This window comes from Lissotriton helveticus, chromosome 11 (genome assembly GCF_964261635.1).
Source record: "Lissotriton helveticus chromosome 11, aLisHel1.1, whole genome shotgun sequence".
NCBI classification, from domain to species: domain Eukaryota; kingdom Metazoa; phylum Chordata; class Amphibia; order Caudata; family Salamandridae; genus Lissotriton; species Lissotriton helveticus.
Window position 1 is genome coordinate 1,116,104,455 of NC_136072.1, and position 21,311 is coordinate 1,116,125,765.

The window sequence follows — 21,311 nt, forward strand, 5'->3', positions numbered from 1 at the left end:
TCCAAAATAATACCACCAGACCTATGCATACTTGACACATAGACAGACACATATTGCATAGCTGCAAGTGACTCCGATGAGGGCAACAAAAAAATTGATCCAACTCACTAGGCGATAAAGGGGACAACAGTGGGGAACAATTACTCTACATATGCAATGGGGGTCCTGATTTGAGTCTTTCATATGGTGCCAATGGTAATTCCTAGCCATCAGGTGGACGCAAAAGGAAGGTATGTGACGAATGAAGGCATTCTAGGTGGGGGTGCAATCTCAAGGTGGCACTATATGCCCCCAACAACAATCATAGAGAGTTCTTCAATAGCCTCCGACACAATATAGTACGAGATTTGAAAGTTCCAAGTATATACAGTGGAGACTTCAATTGTGTGCACAATGTGGCACTGGACTGGTCGATTCCACCCACTACAGGGCCCAGCAAGAATTAAAGCCCCTGCCTCCCTCAGAGAGTGGGTACAGGATAAATAGTAACTTGTAGCACAACATGCACCCTAGACAGCGGAATACTAACATTGCTCCCATGTACAACAATTAACACTCAGATTGACCTGTTGCTCTACAACACAGCAATTGCTCCTTACATACTCACCACTGAGTACCTGAGTCAGACCCTCTCTGACCACAGCTCTCCCAAAATGGTGCTGCCATGGGGCAGACACTGTGTTCCAAAACCCACATAGGAACTTGTTACATCCAAGGAAAACAAAGTAGAGTATTTGTAATAAAAAGAAGATTTAATCTTAAGAATAAGTACAGCCCTCTGTTGGATCTGAGTGCTGCACTTATTCTGAAGACAGAAACATATACAATAAATAATAAATCATAAATCACAAAATATAACAGAATATAACAGAACTACATACATACCCAGGTGCTACAGGACACCACCCATGAGCCATGATAGGAAGGGGCATAGTTGAATATTTTGAGGACAATGAGGGGTCAGCATTGGGGGGTAGAATGGGACGCCTTTAAGGCAGTGATTCGTGGCCTGTGTATTAAAACCAAGTTAGGGGTGAAGACCACCATCCAAACTCAGCTCATCCATTTGGAACATACTATGCAGGAGGTATGTGAAGGAGTGAGACCTGATGGGGGACAGGAACTCAGAGATTTCAGGAAGGAATAGATTGGACAGACTAGATTATAGGGACTACATTCCCAAACCACAATCGGAGAGCGGCAAGGCGAGTCACTTGTTGGCCTGGCTTCTAAAGGCAGAACTGGACAGGACACTGTTGTGAAATATAAAATCCCTGAATAGAATCATGCTATGGATATTAACAAGGTATTCCTGGACATCTATAAAGCACTTTACACTGCAGTGGCCAACCGTATGTCCCTTTCGGCCTATATCGAGGGGATTCCAAAGCCACACATTTGACCTGCTATAGTGACAAGAGATGAACTAGCCATTCACAATCAACGAGATTTGGATAGCAATCAATTAGATAGCCTGGAATAAAATTCAGGGACGGATGGCCTTCCGGTGGAGTTCTACTCCCCCTACACAAGTAAACTGTTACATAGGTTACTCCAGCTGTACCTAGATGCTATGGAAGGAGGAGTCTGTCGAAGACCATTAGAAAAGCCCTTATAGTAGTACTCTCCAAGCCGGGTGTGTGCTTCTGGAGGTGAGCTCAAATAGACCCCTCTACCTCTTAAACATCAATTGCAAAATATGGGGGAACGACATAGCAAATAGATGGAACCCCTGCATAACCACCCTGGGCTACCCGGACCAGAGCCGTTTTATCCTGGGCTTCAATACGTTCCTGAAACTGTGATGATTATTCACCTGACAATAGAGGCACCCCAGGAGGGTTTCCGTACAATACGATGTCACTTGACATTGAATAAGCTTTAGATACACTGGGATGGCCATACCTGTTGAAGGTGCTAAAGAGAATGGGGTTGGGGTGAGACATTATGCAATGGATTAAACTCATTTACTCCAATCCGAAAGCCAAAGTCCATACAGGGGATGAAATCTCAGATGCCTTTGATATAGACACTAGGTAGGGCTGCCCACTGTCCCCTATAATATTTGTCCTTGTCATGGAATCATTGGCGACCCTATGCAGACGTAGGAAGCTGGACTGGGGATGCTGAATGGCAACTCATGGGAAGTAGTGTGCCTGTACGTGGATGATGCTTTAATGTACATGTGTAAAGTGCAGAACTTTTGAATGAATTTGGCACCTTAATAGGCCTGAAGTTTATTCAGGCAAATACATGCTGGGTTATTAGAAGCCGAAAGGGAGATGCTGACAAATGTAGGCCCCAACTAGTGGCCTGACATGATCTACCATCTGGGTGTCAACGTATATCATTCGGACAAAGCAACCTCACAAGGGAGACAAATTGATGTAGGGGGGCACACAGGAAATGGGTGGCACTGGGTAAATTGTATAAACACATGGAAAAGTGAGGCCTGGGTGCCCCACATTGCGAACAATACTATACAGTAACCCTATTGGAATGTCTAATAAAATGGCTGTCAATGCTTCCCAGCCCGGGGAAGACACAAATGTGGCAGGACCTGGAGGGACAGTCACTTCTTGAGTGTCTGTTGTATTCTCCCAACCATCTGTACGTATTGGGTGCAAGTTGGACAGAGTCGCTATACGCTGTTGGCACAAATAAGTGCTGCCCAGAGGGGGCCCCGCACAGCACTCTCTTACTCTTCCTGTGTGGGCACACCTGGAGCTCCACAAAAGAGTAAACCATCTTAGTACAAGACCATGGACAGCAGCAGTAATTATAATCATATTGGACCTATACTCACACAACATGCTTGGGACATTTGTTAAATCATGACAAGTGATAGCCTTCTACCCAGAACCTGGGCAACATCAGTTGAGGGTCTGGTTATACAGTGGGCCAACCATGGGAACCTGTTCTTGGTGATGTGATGATGGCATGTGCACTAATGTAACACTGATGTGTTACCAATCTGTCTCTGTTAAACACAACAATAAAAAAATCACTTGTAAACACACGTGGGTCAGTTTCTTGTAAAAAAGAAAAAATGACCCCTTTGTATTTACGTAAATAATCTAATATTTTCCTTTTTTATTGGGTGACGTAAGCCTTTAACATTTTAAAAAACTATTTTTAAAGTATATCTATTTGCTGTTGTAAAAAATATATAGAACAGTTTAAACAAGAGGCTAGAACATTTTAACTGAATACAATAAATGAAGAGAGTAAGTCTCACATATATAACACTAAACAAAACATACAATCTGTGATGGAGACAGGGGACAATGGTACTTGATATGGAAAATGAAAGTGGTGACATGACTGAAAAACATGTGCCAGTCATAGAAGCTTGAAGCGAATGGAGCAAAAAATCCAAATCAGCAATCAAGTTTGCTGGTGAAGAGAAGAACTGTACAAAGCATTTTTGCCATCGCAAACAGCCCTATCTGCAAAATCAGGCTGTTTGCAAAAGCAAAAATGCTTTTCCTGATATACAAACATCAAAATTGCAGTTCTCCAGAATTCCAGTTTTGGTGTAGAAATCGCTGTTTGTAAGGTGCATGTTTAGGGAGACCCTTCCAAATAGCGATTTCTAGTATTATGTATCAATGTTTAGCGAACTCAAAGTTTATGGGAGTGCATTTGCAAATAGGAAGGGGATCCCTCGATATCCTTGCTCCTTTGTGAATATTAGAAAAATATTTTTTGAAGCAGGTAGTGGTCCCACAGACCAATGCCTGCTCTTAAAAATTTTAAACAAAGTGTTTGCATTTTTTCTGTTGTAATGCATACCATTTTCCTTTAATAAAAACAAGTTACATTTAAAACAAAAAACTTTATTCAAAAGTAATACCAGACATAGTGGTCTGCTGACCCTAAACTGGCCACCTTCCCCGTGAAGGCAGGCATTCCTAATGAGTCACAAACAGCAATCTACCTAATTAATATTCTTGAGGTCGTTTTTTTAGCGAGCCGATTGTAAAAACAAGTCTGAAATAAAAAGTTTCATACATAAAGGGATAACGATTTGGATAAAACTGCTATTTGGAAATCACTATTCCTAATCTTTGTACAGTTGGCCCATGAATAAATAGGGGGATATTCTCAAGAACCTGCGATAATCATTGCCAAAATCGGTGAACGCAATGTTTCATATTGCCGTCTATCACAGGAAAATAACTCTGTGTTAACGTCCTATTCACAACACAGAGCGGTAACATGCGATAGTTTCCAGATAACGAATTAAATGTCTGCGATAAAGTCACCGGGAAGGCGATAAAAATCTAAACCCCAACGTGAAAAAAATTACGATGGGCCCAACTGCAATAAAAAAATCTGCGATAATCTGCGCCAGGCCTGCAATTCACACACGCCAGGCGGGAAAAATCCCTATAAAAGTAGAAAAAAACCACAAGCAAAACCAAAACAACTGCGAAGCACAATGGAGGTAGCGGGAGCAAGTACATAGGACAACCAGAACCTCACAAGCCCCACGGAGGACCTGCCTGGGACCTCATGGTCAGGGAAGGGCAATTGTGTTGCTGAGGGGCCATGCTGTTTTCAGAAGCCCAGCTGTCTTGTTCTGCGCTGCTTCGGTGGTAGTTGGGTGGGGGTGTTCCTGGGGGTGTTGGCGGTGGGTGTTGTGGTCCTCTTTGGTCTCCATGCTTTAAGATTATTGGCTCCATGGCATCTGTTGGTCTTCAGATGAGGTTTTGGGCTGGGCTCCCTTTCATACTGCAGATAGTCGTGCTGCTTAACACCAGTAAAAGGCAGGTATTAAATCCCTGCTGTTAACGCTCCTTCTTGCCTGTTTTTGGATCGCATCGCAGATCTGGCTGGTCGTTGAGAATATCACGAAGTGGTGTTTTTGTGTGTTTTTTGCATGGGAACGCCTACTCTGCATATCATAAGCTTTAGTTGTCGCTCTCATCCGTGGGGATGTTTGTTGCGGAAGCTATTGCTTGAAAACTGGCGATTTTGGCAGTTTGCACCAGCTTGAGAATGGGGCGATAATTCTTTTGCCACTTTTGCTGCGCTAAAGTGCCGATAACTCAACGATAAATCCTTGAGAATATGCCTCATAGTTTTTCCTTATTCTTATGACTGATGGACCAAAAAGTCTGTATATGTAACCTGCTTTTCGTAGTCAAGGATGGAAATCGGAAAAATACTTACACAAAGTAACAGTTATCTTTGCGAAGCCTTGGTGACTTGTTTGTATATTTAATTTTCTTTCACCATTAATGACGGAAGCTCCCTGACAGTTTTACGAATCATTATGAGGTGGTGGAGATGTACCACTTTAAATATGACTTTTCACGATTTAGATTGGTTAGGTTTACGATGTCATGGTATGCAAAGAGAATTATCTATTTAAATCTTCTCAGAAAATTTTAATTTGAATAACAATGGCAATAGATTTTGCAGAAAGGCTCTTTAAATATGACCCTTAATACATCATGTACGTTAAGGATACACAAGTTATATTGGTGATTTCTACTTCCCAAATCCAACAACATCCTTTTCATAAGTGCCGTAGGACTTACTACCTTAAGGTGGCAAGTGATCAATTTCAGCTTTATTATCACATATCCTAATCTCATTATCAGTTACTTTCATTGCTAACCTTGCTAAGTCTCTTTGAATAGCATAGTGCTTTGAGGCCTCACGGTTGATTAGCCACGCTATACAAGAACCCTGATTGATTGTTTGATTGAGTATGTTTATTATCAGATCAAATAACGTCCATTGTATTAGGAATTGCCTGAACTTCAACTACCATTGCTGCCATTGACTTTTCTTGTGACTTAATCAATTTAGAATTAGCAGTTGGTGGTGAATTAGTTTCCTTCCTTTTATTGAAAAAAGGCTGCTGTGTAACCTTCATTTCTAATATGACATAATTGAGCGTTGGGGCCTGATTACGCGTTGGACCACTGAACCCCTGTGGAAGTGCAGTGGCAGTCGGGGACAGTTGCATCAGTGGTCCAACGGTTGTATTACAAGTACGGCGGTCAGACCATTTTAGGACAGCTGCAACCACCAGGCACAAGTTTCCTCACAGCCATCGGTCTCATTGCGGTGCTCACATCATGGAACTGCTGGTGGTGAGAAAACTAGGAGGGCCCTAGAGGTCCCCCTGTTGCCTTTGGCCATTGGGATGCATGCAGGGGTGCACATGGTGTGCCCCATCTGCATGCACACCCAGTTCTTGCACATCATAGACTTAACAGTACGTGCCGTGCAGGAACTCGCTTTGGCGTTTCAATTGTGAAGGACTGCTCGCAGACAAGAAAAATACTAGTAATCTGGCGGCCGACCGACGGTCGAGTTTGGTGGTACAGGAGTTGGGTGGTGGCCTGCCGCCCCACTTTCGCACCAGCAAACTTGTGATCAGGCACTTTGTGTGAGGCAGCAAAACAAGTCTGCTACAAAAACAAGGTTTCTTCAAAGCTGACTTTCTAATTAGACACTGAGGGCAGCTGCTCAATGTATTCCTTAGATTATTAGTGAAGTAACTGAAAGCATAAATGAAAGAGTTCAGGTTTGCCTGCTAACATCAGGGTGCACCTTTAAGGACTACAGGACAATATATAAGGCAATACCTTTAAGAAAAGGCAAGAGAGTTGCAAATCTGGCTTTTCTCCTCAGGCAAGCCCTCCTCTCATCCAGTCACCTGACAAGAGCTGCTGTTGATAATACTCCGTCTCCAGCTGTATAAAAACACAGAAAACACCAGCAATCTTCAGCTAGGTTCTTCACAGCAGCATCAGTACAAGAGCGGCACAGGACACTTTCTCTCTCTCCTCCAAGCAGTGCCTGCATCTGGGCTAGAGGTAGACTGCTGCAACCATGGTGAGTGACTGGACACAGGTTGATTGTGTCTCTGTGCACAAAATGCCAGAATACCATCCTCGAGTGTTCTGTATCTCAAAATGCGACACCATGTCAGAGCTAGATGCCAGATGCTGTCTTCCCCGACCCCTTATAATATCAAAAGCAGGACTTCCATCTGAAGCATTCAATAACAATAGGCGGCCACTCTGGCTAAGATATGCTTTTCCACAACACTTTACACCACTGGAATTTCTGCCACTGGACTCTACGCTCTATTCTCCACCACTCTACTCTATGACACGGTACTCTATGCCACTGTACTTAATGCTACACCGCTGTACTCTACGCCACTACACTTTATTCCACACCACTCTACTGTATGCTAATGCACTCTATGCCACTGAAATTTACGTCACTCTACACTACTGAACTCTACGACACTTCACTTTACACCACACTATTCTATTCTATGCCACTGTACTCTCAGCACCCTACTCTGCAACACTCTATGCAACGGCACTCTTTGCCACTCTAATCTACTCTGCACCACTCTACTTTGCACCACTTTATGAAACTGAATTGGACTCTGCACCAATCTACTCAAAGCCACTGCACTCTTTGCCATTGTACTTTACTCTGCATCTCTGCACTAAATGCCACTGCACTCTACACCACTCTACTCTTCACCACTCTGCTCTACGCTACTGTGCTCTAAGCCAACCTACTCTCCTCTACACCACTATTCACCACTATACTCTGTGACACTCTACTCTGTACTATTCTACTCTGCGGCACTCAACTTGACATTACTGTACTCTACACCATTGCACTCTACTCTATGCCATTGCACTCTAAGCCACTCTACTCCACGTTGCACCTCTCTAACGTATGCCACTGCACTCAGTGCCACTGCACTCTACACCACTGCCCATAGCTTCACTCTACTCTATACCACTGCACTCTACATCACTCTGCTCTACTCTGCACCACTCTACTCCACTGCACTCTACCCCAGTGCACTATATGCCACTCTGCTCTGCACCCCTCTACATCACTGCACTATACACCACTGCACTCTATGCATTCTACTCTACACTGCACTCTGTTCCACTACTCTTTGCCACTGCACTCTGAGCCACTTCATTTTCTGACAGTCCACTGTACTTTCCTCTTTGCCACTCCACTCTACTCTATGCTACTTCATTCCATTCCATGTCACTCTAAGCACCCTACTCTACACCACTCTACTCTATGCCATGCCACTCCACACACTGCCACTCTACCCCATTCCACCCTTCACAATGCCACTCTACTGTATGCCACTCTGCACCACCCCACCTCACTCTACGCCACTGTACTCTAAGCCAACCTACTCTAGACTACTCTAGGGCACTCTGCTCCTCTCCCTCTATGCCACTCTACTCAGTTTTACTTTACTCCATTCTCCACCACTCCACACCACTTTACGCCATGTCACTCCCCTCACCGCCATTCCAATCTATACCTCTCTAGTCTACCACACTCTTTCTGTACATCTCTATTTTACTCTACTTTATGCCAACTCACTCTACGGAGCAGAGATGCGGTACCTGGCAGCAGCTAGGTAAGTCATATTGTATTCATATATTTTTTTACATTGCAGCCGTGCCCTCCCATCACACCTGCTCACCCACATGCTGTGTCAGCCGCCACTGAGTCAGGGTGGAGAACTCAGCAGATAAAAAGATAAGACTGGCGTATCTTAATTTGTGCAGGGTTCTCCGCCTGACTGCAGTCATGAAGTTACTATTAAATTTTAGTTTGTGAATACTGATAAAGAGTAAGATCACACAAAAGTGTACGTTTACCTTTGGAAATCAGGCACCTTGTCTTTTGCTTGCCTCTGCTTGCAAAGTGACTCAGGTGCAGGCTAGGACTTTACAAAGACCTCATCCCCATCTGGAGGCCTCCTGTGGCACTGATTGACAGCCTACATTTCCTCAGGTGAAGGTGAAAAAGAAGTGCAGCATTTGGTAAAGGGGAAGCAGTGGGTGTCTCAGGACTAAGGGCCAGAAATACTAATCATTTTTCTGGTTGCAAGTGGCCAGATTTGCAGAATCGGGCGTTTTGCGACCAGAAAAGGGTTTTTTCAAATGTGCAAAATGCAATTACTGAATCACATTTTGCAATGGTGATTTAGCATTTGGAACGGGTGATTTTAGAGCTTTCCTTCGAAATACCGAATCACTATGGTATGTATTACTGTTTCGCAACCAAATTCCAGTCGCAAAACAGTTGATCATCAGATTAAAACTAGAGGTTCCTCGGACCACCGCTTTCTCTTATACAAGCATTTACAAGCCAGTAGGTCAAGCCATTGGGACCTTTTAAGGAATTAGCAATGCAGCACATTATTGTGGGTACTTTTTTACTGTGCACGAAGCAGTGAAAGGGTGCAGTACCACAGACTGTCACTATGAGTCCCTTGGGACCTCTTTTGGCATCATAAGGTTCTGCATCCTTTAACATGGTTAAGGAAATTAAAAATGCAATAGGCAACACTGCCTGGAGGACTTAATAAATACGGGTCTGGTTGAACTAAGATGGCTACAAGAATGGTTTTGCTGTGGTGTATTTAGTTTATGTGAAGTTCTAGGATATTTAATGAAAAACAATTGAACTTGGAAATCATTTTGATCAAATGTGACAGAAAGATAATCCGGTTTGGAATGAAACAGTAGCTGTGACATGAAAATTGTGAAACTCTGCAGTAAACTTTGCAGTACCAAGCAAGATCAATGCTTGTTAAAGGCAATGCATTTTTTAAAGTCACAAGGTGAGAGATAAAGTTATAATGTTTCCTAGTACGGAGGAGCAAGCTGTTGCAAAAAGAAAAAATACCGTTGGAAGAACTGCACTGAAGAAAAGAAAGGCACACAGCTCCCATTGTTCAATATCAAGCATAGAGTGCTGTGCTTGTGTCCTTTTGCAACGGAATTCTCCTCCATACTAGGAAACATTATGGGCCCAGTTCACAAAAGTAATCTGAGACAAAATCCTAACTTTACAACTTTGGGTATTCACAGAAGGCATTTAGGAGTACTAAAGTTAGGATTTTGGCTCAGTTAAACTTTAGTTTGTCTTAAGTTTAACTTAAGATCAATACTTAAGATTGACTGAGACAAAATCCTAACTTTAGTACTCCTAAATGTCTTCTGTGAATACTGAAAGTCGTAGAGTTAGGACTTTGTTTCAGATTACATTTGTGAATCGGGCCCAATAACTTTATCTCTCTCCTCATAACTTTGGAAAAGGCATTGATTTTAAAAAGCCTTGCTCCAGCTCGGCACCGCAAAGTTTTAAAGTCCATGCATTTTTTAAAGTTATGATGTGGGTGATAAAGTTCCTATGTTTCCTAGTACGGAGGAGTAGGGAGTTGCAAAAAAAGAAAATTCAGTTGGGCGAGCCCCGCAAACTATAAGTTATGCTGCGGTATTTGTTTTTCCTACTCTGAAATAGTCTTTTATCTTCTTTGTGAGCAACATTACTGAATGTGTTGAAGATCAAGCGCAGCATGCAGCGCTGCTTAAAAAGACATTATATTAAAAAAAGAGTGTTTAGTGAGCCGCACATAACAGAAGAAAGATGAGCAGCCAGCATTTTTAAAGCGCGGTGTGCACTAACAGATACAGTGTATACTCCTGCTGTGGAGCGTGGAGGGTAGGGAGCTCTTTCAACAGCAGTTAGGAGAAAGTCATGAACAAAATATTGCTCACAAACCTTAAAAAACACATACTAAACAACAACACATGTGACAATGGCAGTACTTATGGGTGGTTACAAAAGTAAACAAGCATTTGCAATGCAATAGGTCTCGCATTTACGAGAGTTTGAGCAATTGGCATTGTTGAATGACAATAGCTTAAATTCTCACAAATGTGAGACCTATGGCATTGCAAATTGTTTTTGTTGTTTACAAGAACCTATGTCGTGCTTTCAAGTTAATAGAGATCACAACCCTCTCTATAGACGAGACGCATCTAGAGAAAGGGCTGCGATCACCATTAAAGTGAAAGCACGGTATGGGGCACTTTTTGCCCCATGCCACGGTTTCACTTTAATAGCGGCCGCTGACTTTTCTTTAGACACACCTCGTCTAAAGAAAGGGGCGTGACCTCTATTAACATGAAAGCGCAGCATAGGAGCTTGTAAACAACAAAAAAAATGAATAAAAGTGTTAGGAGAGAGCGTGAAAAGCATTTAACAAAATAATGCTCGGAGGCTGTAATTAAAGCCTACTGAGTAACAACATATGTAACGGGTTGTCCTCATAGGAGGTTACAAATGAAGACAAGGGGGTACTAAGGAGGGACTACTAAGCCTATTGACCAATGAAAAGCTACAGTTTACAAAGGACAATGACACAAGCCATTTAGAGGCGGGTCTTGAGCAATAAATGGACTTGTTTTGTATTGTATTGGTATTAACATAGCGCATTCCAGACAATGAGATAAATGAGTGACCTTTGTGCACTGTTGGCAGTTTTAAACTCGCTGCCATATCTTGTCATCGGAAAACAACACAAAACATGGGCCTTGTGTGGCCAGAGCAGTCAAGGACTCCCATGCAGTGTGGGTTACAGAGTCTCCCACTGGTGCCAGGGCTCGAGGAGCAGATTTGGGTTTCATTCTCTACCAATGATGTTTGGAATGATATTTGGAAGCTCCAGAGCTATTTCCAAGGCCAAGCCTAATACCCTGAGACAACTCTAGTTTACAGTGAAGGTGGATAAAGGCCCTTTGTGATTGGCTGCAAATCACAAGAAGAAGGGGAAACAAACGCCCCTCCTCTTTCCGCTTCCAAAAGGAACGTATCAATGGATTGCCACTTTGACTGTAGTGGAATACCATTTACCAGACCCACCACACAAATCCAATGCTACTCATAGGAAAAGTGGAAGGGTGAGAGTTGCCCATAAAGGACAACTTCGACTATGTGATTGTGAGCTGAGGTATCAGGTGACGCAGACAGTGTGCTGAAGAACAATGCAGCTACCCTGGCGTCATTCACTGAATGCCAACTTTTATGGATGAAAGTAGCCCCTTCCCTGCTTTGCCACCTGAGTGTAATGGTCACAGAAAAGAAAAAAAGATTCCTTTTACCTTGTAATACATCTAACAAGTGTAATCCCAAAGTCCTTCCAGGGAGCCCACTGCCATTGCGGCGCCAAGCCAACAATGCCTAATTTGTAAAAAAAATAAGTTCTAGGGCCCTCTCAGAAGCCTGCACCACCCATACCCTGCCAGCGCTGCCAATTGCAGTACAAACATGACACCTGAACTGTAACTACAGCCGGTGCAGACCAACTAGCACAAATTAAGCACTACAAGCCAATGCATTAGATGTAAATGTTGCCTCTTACCTGGGCCGGTACAAAAGGGGGTGGTGATGGACGGAGCATCTGAATCAATCAAACACTCACACCTAGTCAAAAGATCTGGGTTTAATCCATCACCGTTCTTTAGCCCACTCTGCCACCCTAGTTCAGACATGGCTATATGCAAATCAGTCTGACCCTGTGCCTCATGGGAATAGTCCAGCCCGAACTGCCAAGCCATGTCTTCCCTGGACCGGAAACAAGATTCCGGGGACCGGTTTCTGGCATTCCAGCCGTCTTCAGCCCGGCTTGCTTGAATCCAGTGGCAAAGTGAGCAAGGGACTCACGTCTGAGCATACCCTGCCACACTTATGGCGGCCAAAAGCGGTACAAAAGGGGGTGGTGATGGACGGAGCATCTGAATCAATCAAACACTCAAACCCAGTCAAAAGATCTGGGTTTAATCCATCACCGTTCTTTAGCCCACTCTGCCACCCCAGTTCAGACATGGCTATATGCAAATCAGTCTGACCCTGTACCTCATGGGAACAGTCCAGCCCGAACTGCCAAGCCATGTCTTCCCTGGACCGGAAACAAGCTTCTGGGGACCGGTTTCTGGCATTCCAGCCGTCTTCAGCCCAGCTTGCTTGAATCCAGTGGCAAAGTGAGCAAGGGACTCACGTCTGAGCATACCCTGCCACACTTATGGCGGCCAAAAGCGGTACAAAAGGGGGTGGTGATGGACGGAGCATCTGAATCAATCAAACACTCACACCCAGTCAAAAGATCTGGGTTTAATCCATCACCGTTCTTTAGCCCACTCTGCCACCCCAGTTCAGACATGGCTATATGCAAATCAGTCTGACCCTGTGCCTCATGGGAATAGTCCAGCCCGAACTGCCAAGCCATGTCTTCCCTGGACCGGAAACAAGATTCCGGGGACCGGTTTCTGGCATTCCAGCCGTCTTCAGCCCGGCTTGCTTGAATCCAGTGGCAAAGTGAGCAAGGGACTCACGTCTGAGCATACCCTGCCACACTTATGGCGGCCAAAAGCGGTACAAAAGGGGGTGGTGATGGACGGAGCATCTGAATCAATCAAACACTCACACCCAGTCAAAAGATCTGGGTTTAATCCATCAACGTTCTTTAGCCCACTCTGCCACCCCAGTTCAGACATGGCTATATGCAAATCAGTCTGACCCTGTGCCTCATGGGAACAGTCCAGCCCGAACTGCCAAGCCATGTCTTCCCTGGACCGGAAACAAGCTTCCGGGGACCGGTTTCTGGCATTCCTGCCGTCTTCAGCCCGGCTTGCTTGAATCCAGTGGCAAAGTGAGCAAGGGACTCACGTCTGAGTATACCCTGCCACACTTATGGCGGCCAAAAGCGGTACAAAAGGGGGTGGTGATGGACGGAGCATCTGAATCAATCAAACACTCACACCCAGTCAAAAGATCTGGGTTTAATCCATCACCATTCTTTAGCCCACTCTGCCACCCCAGTTCAGACATGGCTATATGCAAATCAGTCTGACCCTGCGCCTCATGGGAACAGTCGAGCCCGAACTGCCAAGCCATGTCTTCCCTTGACCGGAAACAAGCTTCCGGGGACCGGTTTCTGGCATTCCAGCCGTCTTCAGCCCGGCTTGCTTGAATCCAGTGGCAAAGTGAGCAAGGGACTCACGTCTGAGCATACCCTGCCACACTTATGGTGGCCAAAAGCGGTACAAAAGGGGGTGGTGATGGACGGAGCATCTGAATCAATCAAACACTCACACCCAGTCAAAAGATCTGGGTTTAATCCATCACCGTTCTTTAGCCCACTCTGCCACCCCAGTTCAGACATGGCTATATGCAAATCAGTTTGACCCTGTGCCTCATGGGAACAGTCCAGCCCGAACTGCCAAGCCATGTCTTCCCTGGACCGGAAACAAGCTTCCGGGGACCGGTTTCTGGCATTCCAGCCGTCTTCAGCCCGGCTTGCTTGAATCCAGTGGCAAAGTGAGCAAGGGACTCACGTCTGAGTATACCCTGCCACACTTATGGCGGCCAAAAGCGGTACAAAAGGGGGTGGTGATGGACGGAGCATCTGAATCAATCAAACACTCACACCCAGTCAAAAAATCTGGGTTTAATCCATCACCGTTCTTTAGCCCACTCTGCCACCCCAGTTCAGACATGGCTATATGCAAATCAGTCTGACCCTGCGCCTCATGGGTACAGTCCAGCCCGAACTGCCAAGCCATGTCTTCCCTTGACCGGAAACAAGCTTCCGGGGACCGGTTTCTGGCATTCCAGCCGTCTTCAGCCCGGCTTGCTTGAATCCAGTGGCAAAGTGAGCAAGGGACTCACGTCTGAGCATACCCTGCCACACTTATGGCGGCCAAAAGCGGTACAAAAGGGGGTGGTGATGGACGGAGCATCTGAATCAATCAAACACTCACACCCAGTCAAAAGATCTGGGTTTAATCCATCACCGTTCTTTAGCCCACTCTGCCACCCCAGTTCAGACATGGCTATATGCAAATCAGTCTGACCCTGTGCCTCATGGGAACAGTCCAGCCCGAACTGCCAAGCCATGTCTTCCCTGGACCGGAAACAAGCTTCCGGGGACCGGTTTCTGGCATTCCAGCCGTCTTCAGCCCGGCTTGCTTGAATCCATTGGCAAAGTGAGCAAGGGACTCACGTCTGAGCATACCCTGCCACACTTATGGCGGCCAAAAGCGGTACAAAAGGGGGTGGTGATGGACGGAACATCTGAATCAATCAAACACTCACACCCAGTCAAAAGATCTGGGTTTAATCCATCACCGTTCTTTAGCCCACTCTGCCACACCAGTTCAGACATGGCTATATGCAAATCAGTCTGACCCTGTGCCTCATGGGAACAGTCCAGCCCGAACTGCCAAGCCATGTCTTCCCTGGACCGGAAACAAGCTTCCGGGGACCGGTTTCTGGCATTCCAGCCGTCTTCAGCCCGGCTTGCTTGAATCCAGTGGCAAAGTGAGCAAGGGACTCACGTCTGAGCATACCCTGCCACACTTATGGCGGCCAAAAGCGGTACAAAAGGGGGTGGTGATAGACGGAGCATCTGAATCAATCAAACACTCACACCCAGTCAAGAGATCTGGGTTTAATCCATCACCGTTCTTTAGCCCACTCTGCCACCCCAGTTCTTACCTGGGCCATCCGCTGTGTTGTTGACCAGGTCCCAGGCTTCAAGAACGAGAGAGTAGGATTTCTTTACGAAACAAAATAGACAAAAAGTGGTGAGAGGAAGTGTGTGAGCAATGAATAACGTTTCACTTAGCCAGCACAGTTTCTCCAAATAAAGTACCAACAAACATCATCTTTGTTTAGGGCCTCGGTATTAAACCTCTTTCACCTGGCAGAAATTGTATGGGTTAAAAGCTGTGGGTGTGTTATTACCACACCAGATATAATCCTGATTCCGGTGCAAAGCCCAGTCTGCGCAGGAGTGAAGAAATTGTTCCTCACCGACTATATTACATTCTCTATCTGGAAATAAGCATTCCTGCACACAGTGAGATTAACATATATGCAAACGATGGGAGACAGATATATATTCGAACCAGGGACATTTTAAGGATTTTCAAGGCCCTGGGCCAAACTTTTTTGTGTGCCCCATTTCTGAACAATTTTGAATTTATGATTCAATTTTCGATTTTACATGCCTTCTTTGGCCAGATCGCTGACAGTGCACAGACACACGTCCAAATTCTGAAATGCAGCAGTAGCAGCTCACTAATGTTACTGCAAATCTCCGTGACACCCTCCCAATTCTCATATTTGAGGTACCGTTTTGATCGAAAAGAAACTTTTTTATGGGTGTTGAATGAAGCATAAACATAATATTTCTCTGCAAAATATCTGTAATGGACTATCATATCACCCACATTTGAAATAAATGAAAAGAAAACGGTATTTACAATAATCTGTTTAAGAATTATTCAAGGTCAACAGGACAAAACTCTGAGCAGAACAGAGCTGGCTCTATCAGCTTATACAAAACGTTTATGACTAAGTCGCTACAAACAGTTCAATCAATCAATCAATCAATCATAACACTTGCATAGCGCGCTACTCACCCGGAAGGGTCTCAAGGCGCTTGGGGGAAGGGGTCCGCTACTGCTCGAACAGCCAGGTCTTGAGTTGTCTTCTGAAGGCGAGGTGGTCCTGGGTCAGCCGAAGGTGGATGGGGAGGGAGTTCCATGTCTTGGGCGCCAGGTAGGAGAAGGATCTGCCTCCGGCGGTGGCTCTTCGGATGTGTGGTACGGTGGCGAGGGCGAGGCTGGTAGACCGTAGCTGGCGGGTGGGCGTGTAGAAGGTCAGGCGGTCGTTGAGGTACTTGGGGCCCAGGTCGTGGAGGAGACTTGTGTGTGTGGGTGAGGAGCATGAACGTGATCCTCTTGTTGACGGGGAGCCAGTGCAGGTCCCTCAGGTGGCCGGAGATGTGGCTACGTCGGGGGATGTCCAGGATGAGTCGGGCGGAGGTGTTCTGGATGCGTTGGAGTCTTTTCTGTAGCTTGGCTGTGGTTCCGGCGTAGAGGGTGTTTCCGTAGTCCAGTCGGCTGGTGACGAGGGCCTGGGTGACAGTCCTCCTGGTTTCGGTCGGGATCCATCGGAAGATCTTGCGAAGCATGCGAAGGGTGTGAAAGCATGATGAGGAGATGGCGTTGACTTGTCTGGTCATCGAGAGGGAGGAGTCCAGGATGAAGCCCAGGTTGCGTGCGTGGTCTGTTGGCTTGGGGGCGGTGCCCAGGGCTGGGGGCCACCAGGAGTCGTCCCAGGCGGAGGGTGTTGGTCCCAGGATGAGGACTTCCGTCTTGTCTGAGTTCAGTTTCAGGCGGCTGTTCTTCATCCACTTGGCGACGTCTTTCATCCCTTCGTGGAGGCTGGTTTTGGCGGTGTCGGGGTCTCTGGTGAGGGAGAGGATCAGCTGGGTGTCGTCGGCATAGGAGATGATGTTGAGGTTGTGTTGGCGTGCGATGGTAGTGAGAGGTCTCATGTAGACGTTGAAGAGGGTGGGGCTGAGTGATGATCTTTGCGGGACGCCGCAGATGACTTCGGTGGCCTCGGATCGAAATGGGGTGTGGCGGACTCTCTGTGTTCTTTCGGCGAGGAACGAGATGATCCACTTCAGTGCCTTCTCTTAGATGCCGGTGTTGCTGAGGCGTTGGACTAGGGTGCGGTGGCAGACAGTGTCGAATGCTGCGGAGAGGTCCAGGAGGATGAGTGCCGCTGTTTCCCCGTTGTCGATCAGGGTTCAGATGTCGTCGGTGGCTGCGATGAGGGCGGTCTCGGTGCTGTGGTTGGCTCTGAAACCGGACTGCGAGGAGTCGAGGGAACCGTTCGTCTCGAGGAAGGCGGCCAGCTGTCTGTTGACGATCTTCTCGATGACTTTAGCAGGAAAAGGGAGGAGCGAGATGGGGCGGAAGTTTTTGAGGTCGGTGGGTTCCGCTGTTGGTTTCTTCAGTAGGGCGCTGAGCTCGGCATGCTTCCAGCTCTCCGGGAAGGTGGCAGTGTTGAAGGAGGTGTTAATGATGTCCCGGAGTTGGGGTGCGATGGTGGAGTCGGCCTTGTTGAAGACGTGGTGGGGGCAGGGGTCTGTTGGAGACCCGGAGTGGATGGTGTTCATCGTGCGGGCTGTGTCTTCGGTGGTCACCGTGGTCCAGGTGTGGAGGGTGGCGGTGGGGTGCGTTGGTTCGGTGGTAGGGAACGTGGATGGTGTGCCGAAACTGTTGTGGATGTCGGCAATCCTGCGGTGGAAGAACGAGGTGAGGGAGTTGCAGAGATCTTGTGAAGGGGTGATGTCTTTGTTGCCGGTGCTGGGGTTGGAGAACTCCTTGACGATGCTGAAGAGTTCCTTGCTGTCTTCGGCGTTGTTGTCCAGTCGCTCCTTCAGTGATTTCTTCTTGGTGGTGCAGATGAGCTGGTGGTGCTTGCGGGTGGCGTGTTTGAGGGCGGTCATGTTGTCAGTGGTCTGGTCGAGGATCCAGGCTTTCTGGAGGGTGCGGCAGGTCTTCTTGGAGTCCTTGAGTTCGTCGGTGAACCAGGGGGCTTTCTTGCTTCTGGGTCTGCTGGGAGGGTTCTTCAGTGGTGCGAGGTCGTCGGCGCAGGCGGTCAGCCACTGTGTGAAGTTGCGGGCTGCTTCGTTGGGGTCCGATGTGCTGGCAGGTGGGTTCTGGCTGAGGGAGGTGGTGAGCTGGTCGGCGGTGATCTTGCTCCAGCTCCTGTGAGGAACCTGTTGCGGGTGGTGGTGGGTTGTGGTTTTTCTGAAGCTGAAGTGGACGCAGCTGTGGTCGGTCCAGTGGAGTCCGGTGGAGTGGCTGAAGGTGATGTGTTTGCTGGATGAGAAGACGGGATCAAGCGTGTGGCCGGCGTAGTGGGTGGGGGTGTTGACCAGTTGCTTGAGTCCGAGGTTGGCGAGGTTGTCCAGCAGGGCGACGGTGTTGCGGTCCTTGTTGTTCTCCAGGTGAAAGTTGAGGTCCCCTAGGAGGATGTAGTCGGCGGAGGGGAGGGCGTGTGGGCTGATGAAGTCCGTGATGTCTTCGCTGAATTGTGTGCGTGGTCCCGGGGGTCTGTCGATGAGAGTGCCTCTGAGGGTCGTCTTTGGGTCGGTGTGAATCTGGAAGTGGAGGTGTTCGGCGGTGGCGGAGGTGTCGTCGGCGTCGGTCGTGATGCGGATGGTATTCTTGTGGACGATGGCGATGCCTCCTCCGGTCTGGTTGACGCGGTCCCTCCTGATGATCTTGTATCCATCCGGGATGGCGACGGCTATGTCGGGGGCTGAGGAGGCGTTCATCCAGGTTTCCATGAGGAAGGCGATGTCTGGTGATGTTGTGTCGAGGAGGTTCCAGAGTTCCACGGCGTGTCTGTGGATGGAGCGGGTGTTGAGCAGGATTCACTTGAGGTCGCTGCTGGAGTTTGGCTTGGCGGGCGCGGTGCAGGTTTGGAGGCAGGTGAACTTGCAGGTTGTGCAGGTGAAGGGTCCGTGAGTGCGTTTCGGGGCGGCCCGGCAGCAGGTGGGGTTCCGGCCGGCATTGAGTGCGTTGAGGGCCGCGACGTTGTAGGTCTGTCGGGTCGTCTTGCAGCGGTGGGGACCAGGGGTTCTGGCACTGGGCGCGGTCCAGGCGCGGACGGGCGCAGACGGGCTTCGGCGCACAATCGGCGTGACCGCTGCCTACACGAAACACTTCAAGGTTTCATGCTTTTTTTTTTTAAACAGCATCCCGTTTTTCTTTAACACCTTCTATGCTAATGACAAGGTCAGCTCGTCATGCAGTACACTGGACGTGTGCTTGTGACGAGCTGACCTTGTCATGAACAATGGGAAAAACGAATATTCAGCACAGGAGAAAAATCTCCATAGCATTGAAGGTGTTAAGGAAAACGGGCTGCAAGGAAAAAAATGCATATTAAAATGCAATCAAAGGTATGGTTGTCCGCTGACCTCAGCAGGTCACCATCCCAGTGATGGCTGTGCTTTCTAATGGGTCGCACACTGCCTCATTGATATTATCGAGGTAGGTTCATTTGTGACGCAAGGAATCCTTAAATGAAACTCAAATTAGTTTCATATATTAGGAATGACGATTTGGAGAGCATTTTACTTTGAAAATCGGTATTGCTAATTTCTGCACATCTCGCCTTTTTCCCTCTACATTTGCTTGGTTGGTGAAACAGTCCTACTAAAAGGAATGTTGTGTTCTCCGGTGCACCAATGGAAAGAGGATGGCCCTGACTGATGCAACAGGGGCCACCAAATCTGGGTCACCCACAGATCTTTGCCCATCACTACTGATAAAAATTATCCGTGATGGTATTGCTTTTAATCTTACTGCTATATCTAATTAAATGTACGTGACTGGACTTTTTCCATCACTATGGAAAAAGGCTTCAGTCCTTCCCCTATTAAAAAAGGCCAGTCTCAATCCTGAGGATTCAATGAATTATAGAAAGAAATCATGAATCGACAACTATAATAAAATAACCACCTACTGGACCCAACACAATTTGGTTTCAGACCAGGCCACAGCACCGAGATGGCATTATTCAAATCTACTGATTAGATCAGGGCTGCGCTGGATAGTGGAGGAACTGCAGCCTGGTTCTCCTTGATCTGTCGGCTGTATTTGATACGGTTGACCAATCATTCTTAATTCACTGGTTGGAGAATGTAGGTTTAATTAGTAAGGCTTTTGCCTTATTGAACTCTTTTTCTCGAAGTAGAACAAATAGTGGCTGTAGATCCAATTGTATTGAAGTAGCCAGGGGGCATATTATCAAGACAGGCGATAAAAGTATCGCTGTTTTAGCGGCAGAAAACTGCCGCTAAAACTGCGTTAATGGGCTTGATAATATGCTCTATGGAATTCCAATTGAAGCATTGTTAAATGTGAAGGACATTTAACATGAGCTTCAATTGGAATTCTAAAGGGCATATTATCAAGCACATTATCGCCGTTTTAGCGGCAGTTTTCTTCCGCAAAAACTGCGATAATTGTATCACCTGGCTTGATAATATGCCCCCAGGTTCCATGTTCAAGATCTGCCCTGGAATCTGAGGTCGATGGGACTTTTTGTCAGCATGAATGTGTGGAGGGAAGAGAAATTGTTAGCCAACCAAACATTTCAGTTCCAATTTACCATGACTCCTAAGAATCACACCCTCCCAGTAAAGTTTAGTTAGTTTATTACAAAGCCAAAAACAGCTTGATGTACAGGCATCTCAAAGTGAGGGCGTAGAAATACATTGGAACTAATGCAAAACCAAATCTACGGATGAGGGTAAGGCTGTGCAGCATGCACCGGAAAATGAGTTTTAGAATCAGGATACAGAAAATAACAAAGCAGACATCAAGATTCCCCTTCATTTGAAGTTTGTGGGTATGAAGCATTAACCTGTACCTATGCTACAACTAGAGTATCATCCCAATTTAGCCTTTTCCAAGGCAATATTCATTAAGGTGTCTGCATGTGAAGCCTTCCTAAGAAGTCTCTTCACAGCAGATGGGACATTTACCATGAAGCTGCAGAGCTCGTTCTAAGATGCTCTCTCACAAGGCATGGCGGAAGTCCCTAGACACTTTCCC

The 21,311-nt window shown here is 46.7% G+C and overlaps 1 protein-coding gene across 1 annotated transcript in view; it reads left to right on the forward strand.

Moving 5' to 3' along the window:
• The first annotated feature begins 6,771 nt into the window (after nt 1-6,771).
• LOC144791555 (cofilin-2-like) overlaps nt 6,772-21,311 on the forward strand; it is a 40,392-nt gene continuing 25,852 nt past the window's right edge. The window contains exon 1 of the mRNA XM_078666273.1: nt 6,772-6,858. Coding sequence (XP_078522399.1) covers nt 6,856-6,858 — 3 coding nt within the window. The 5' untranslated portion in view covers nt 6,772-6,855. The remainder of the gene's footprint in view (nt 6,859-21,311) is intronic.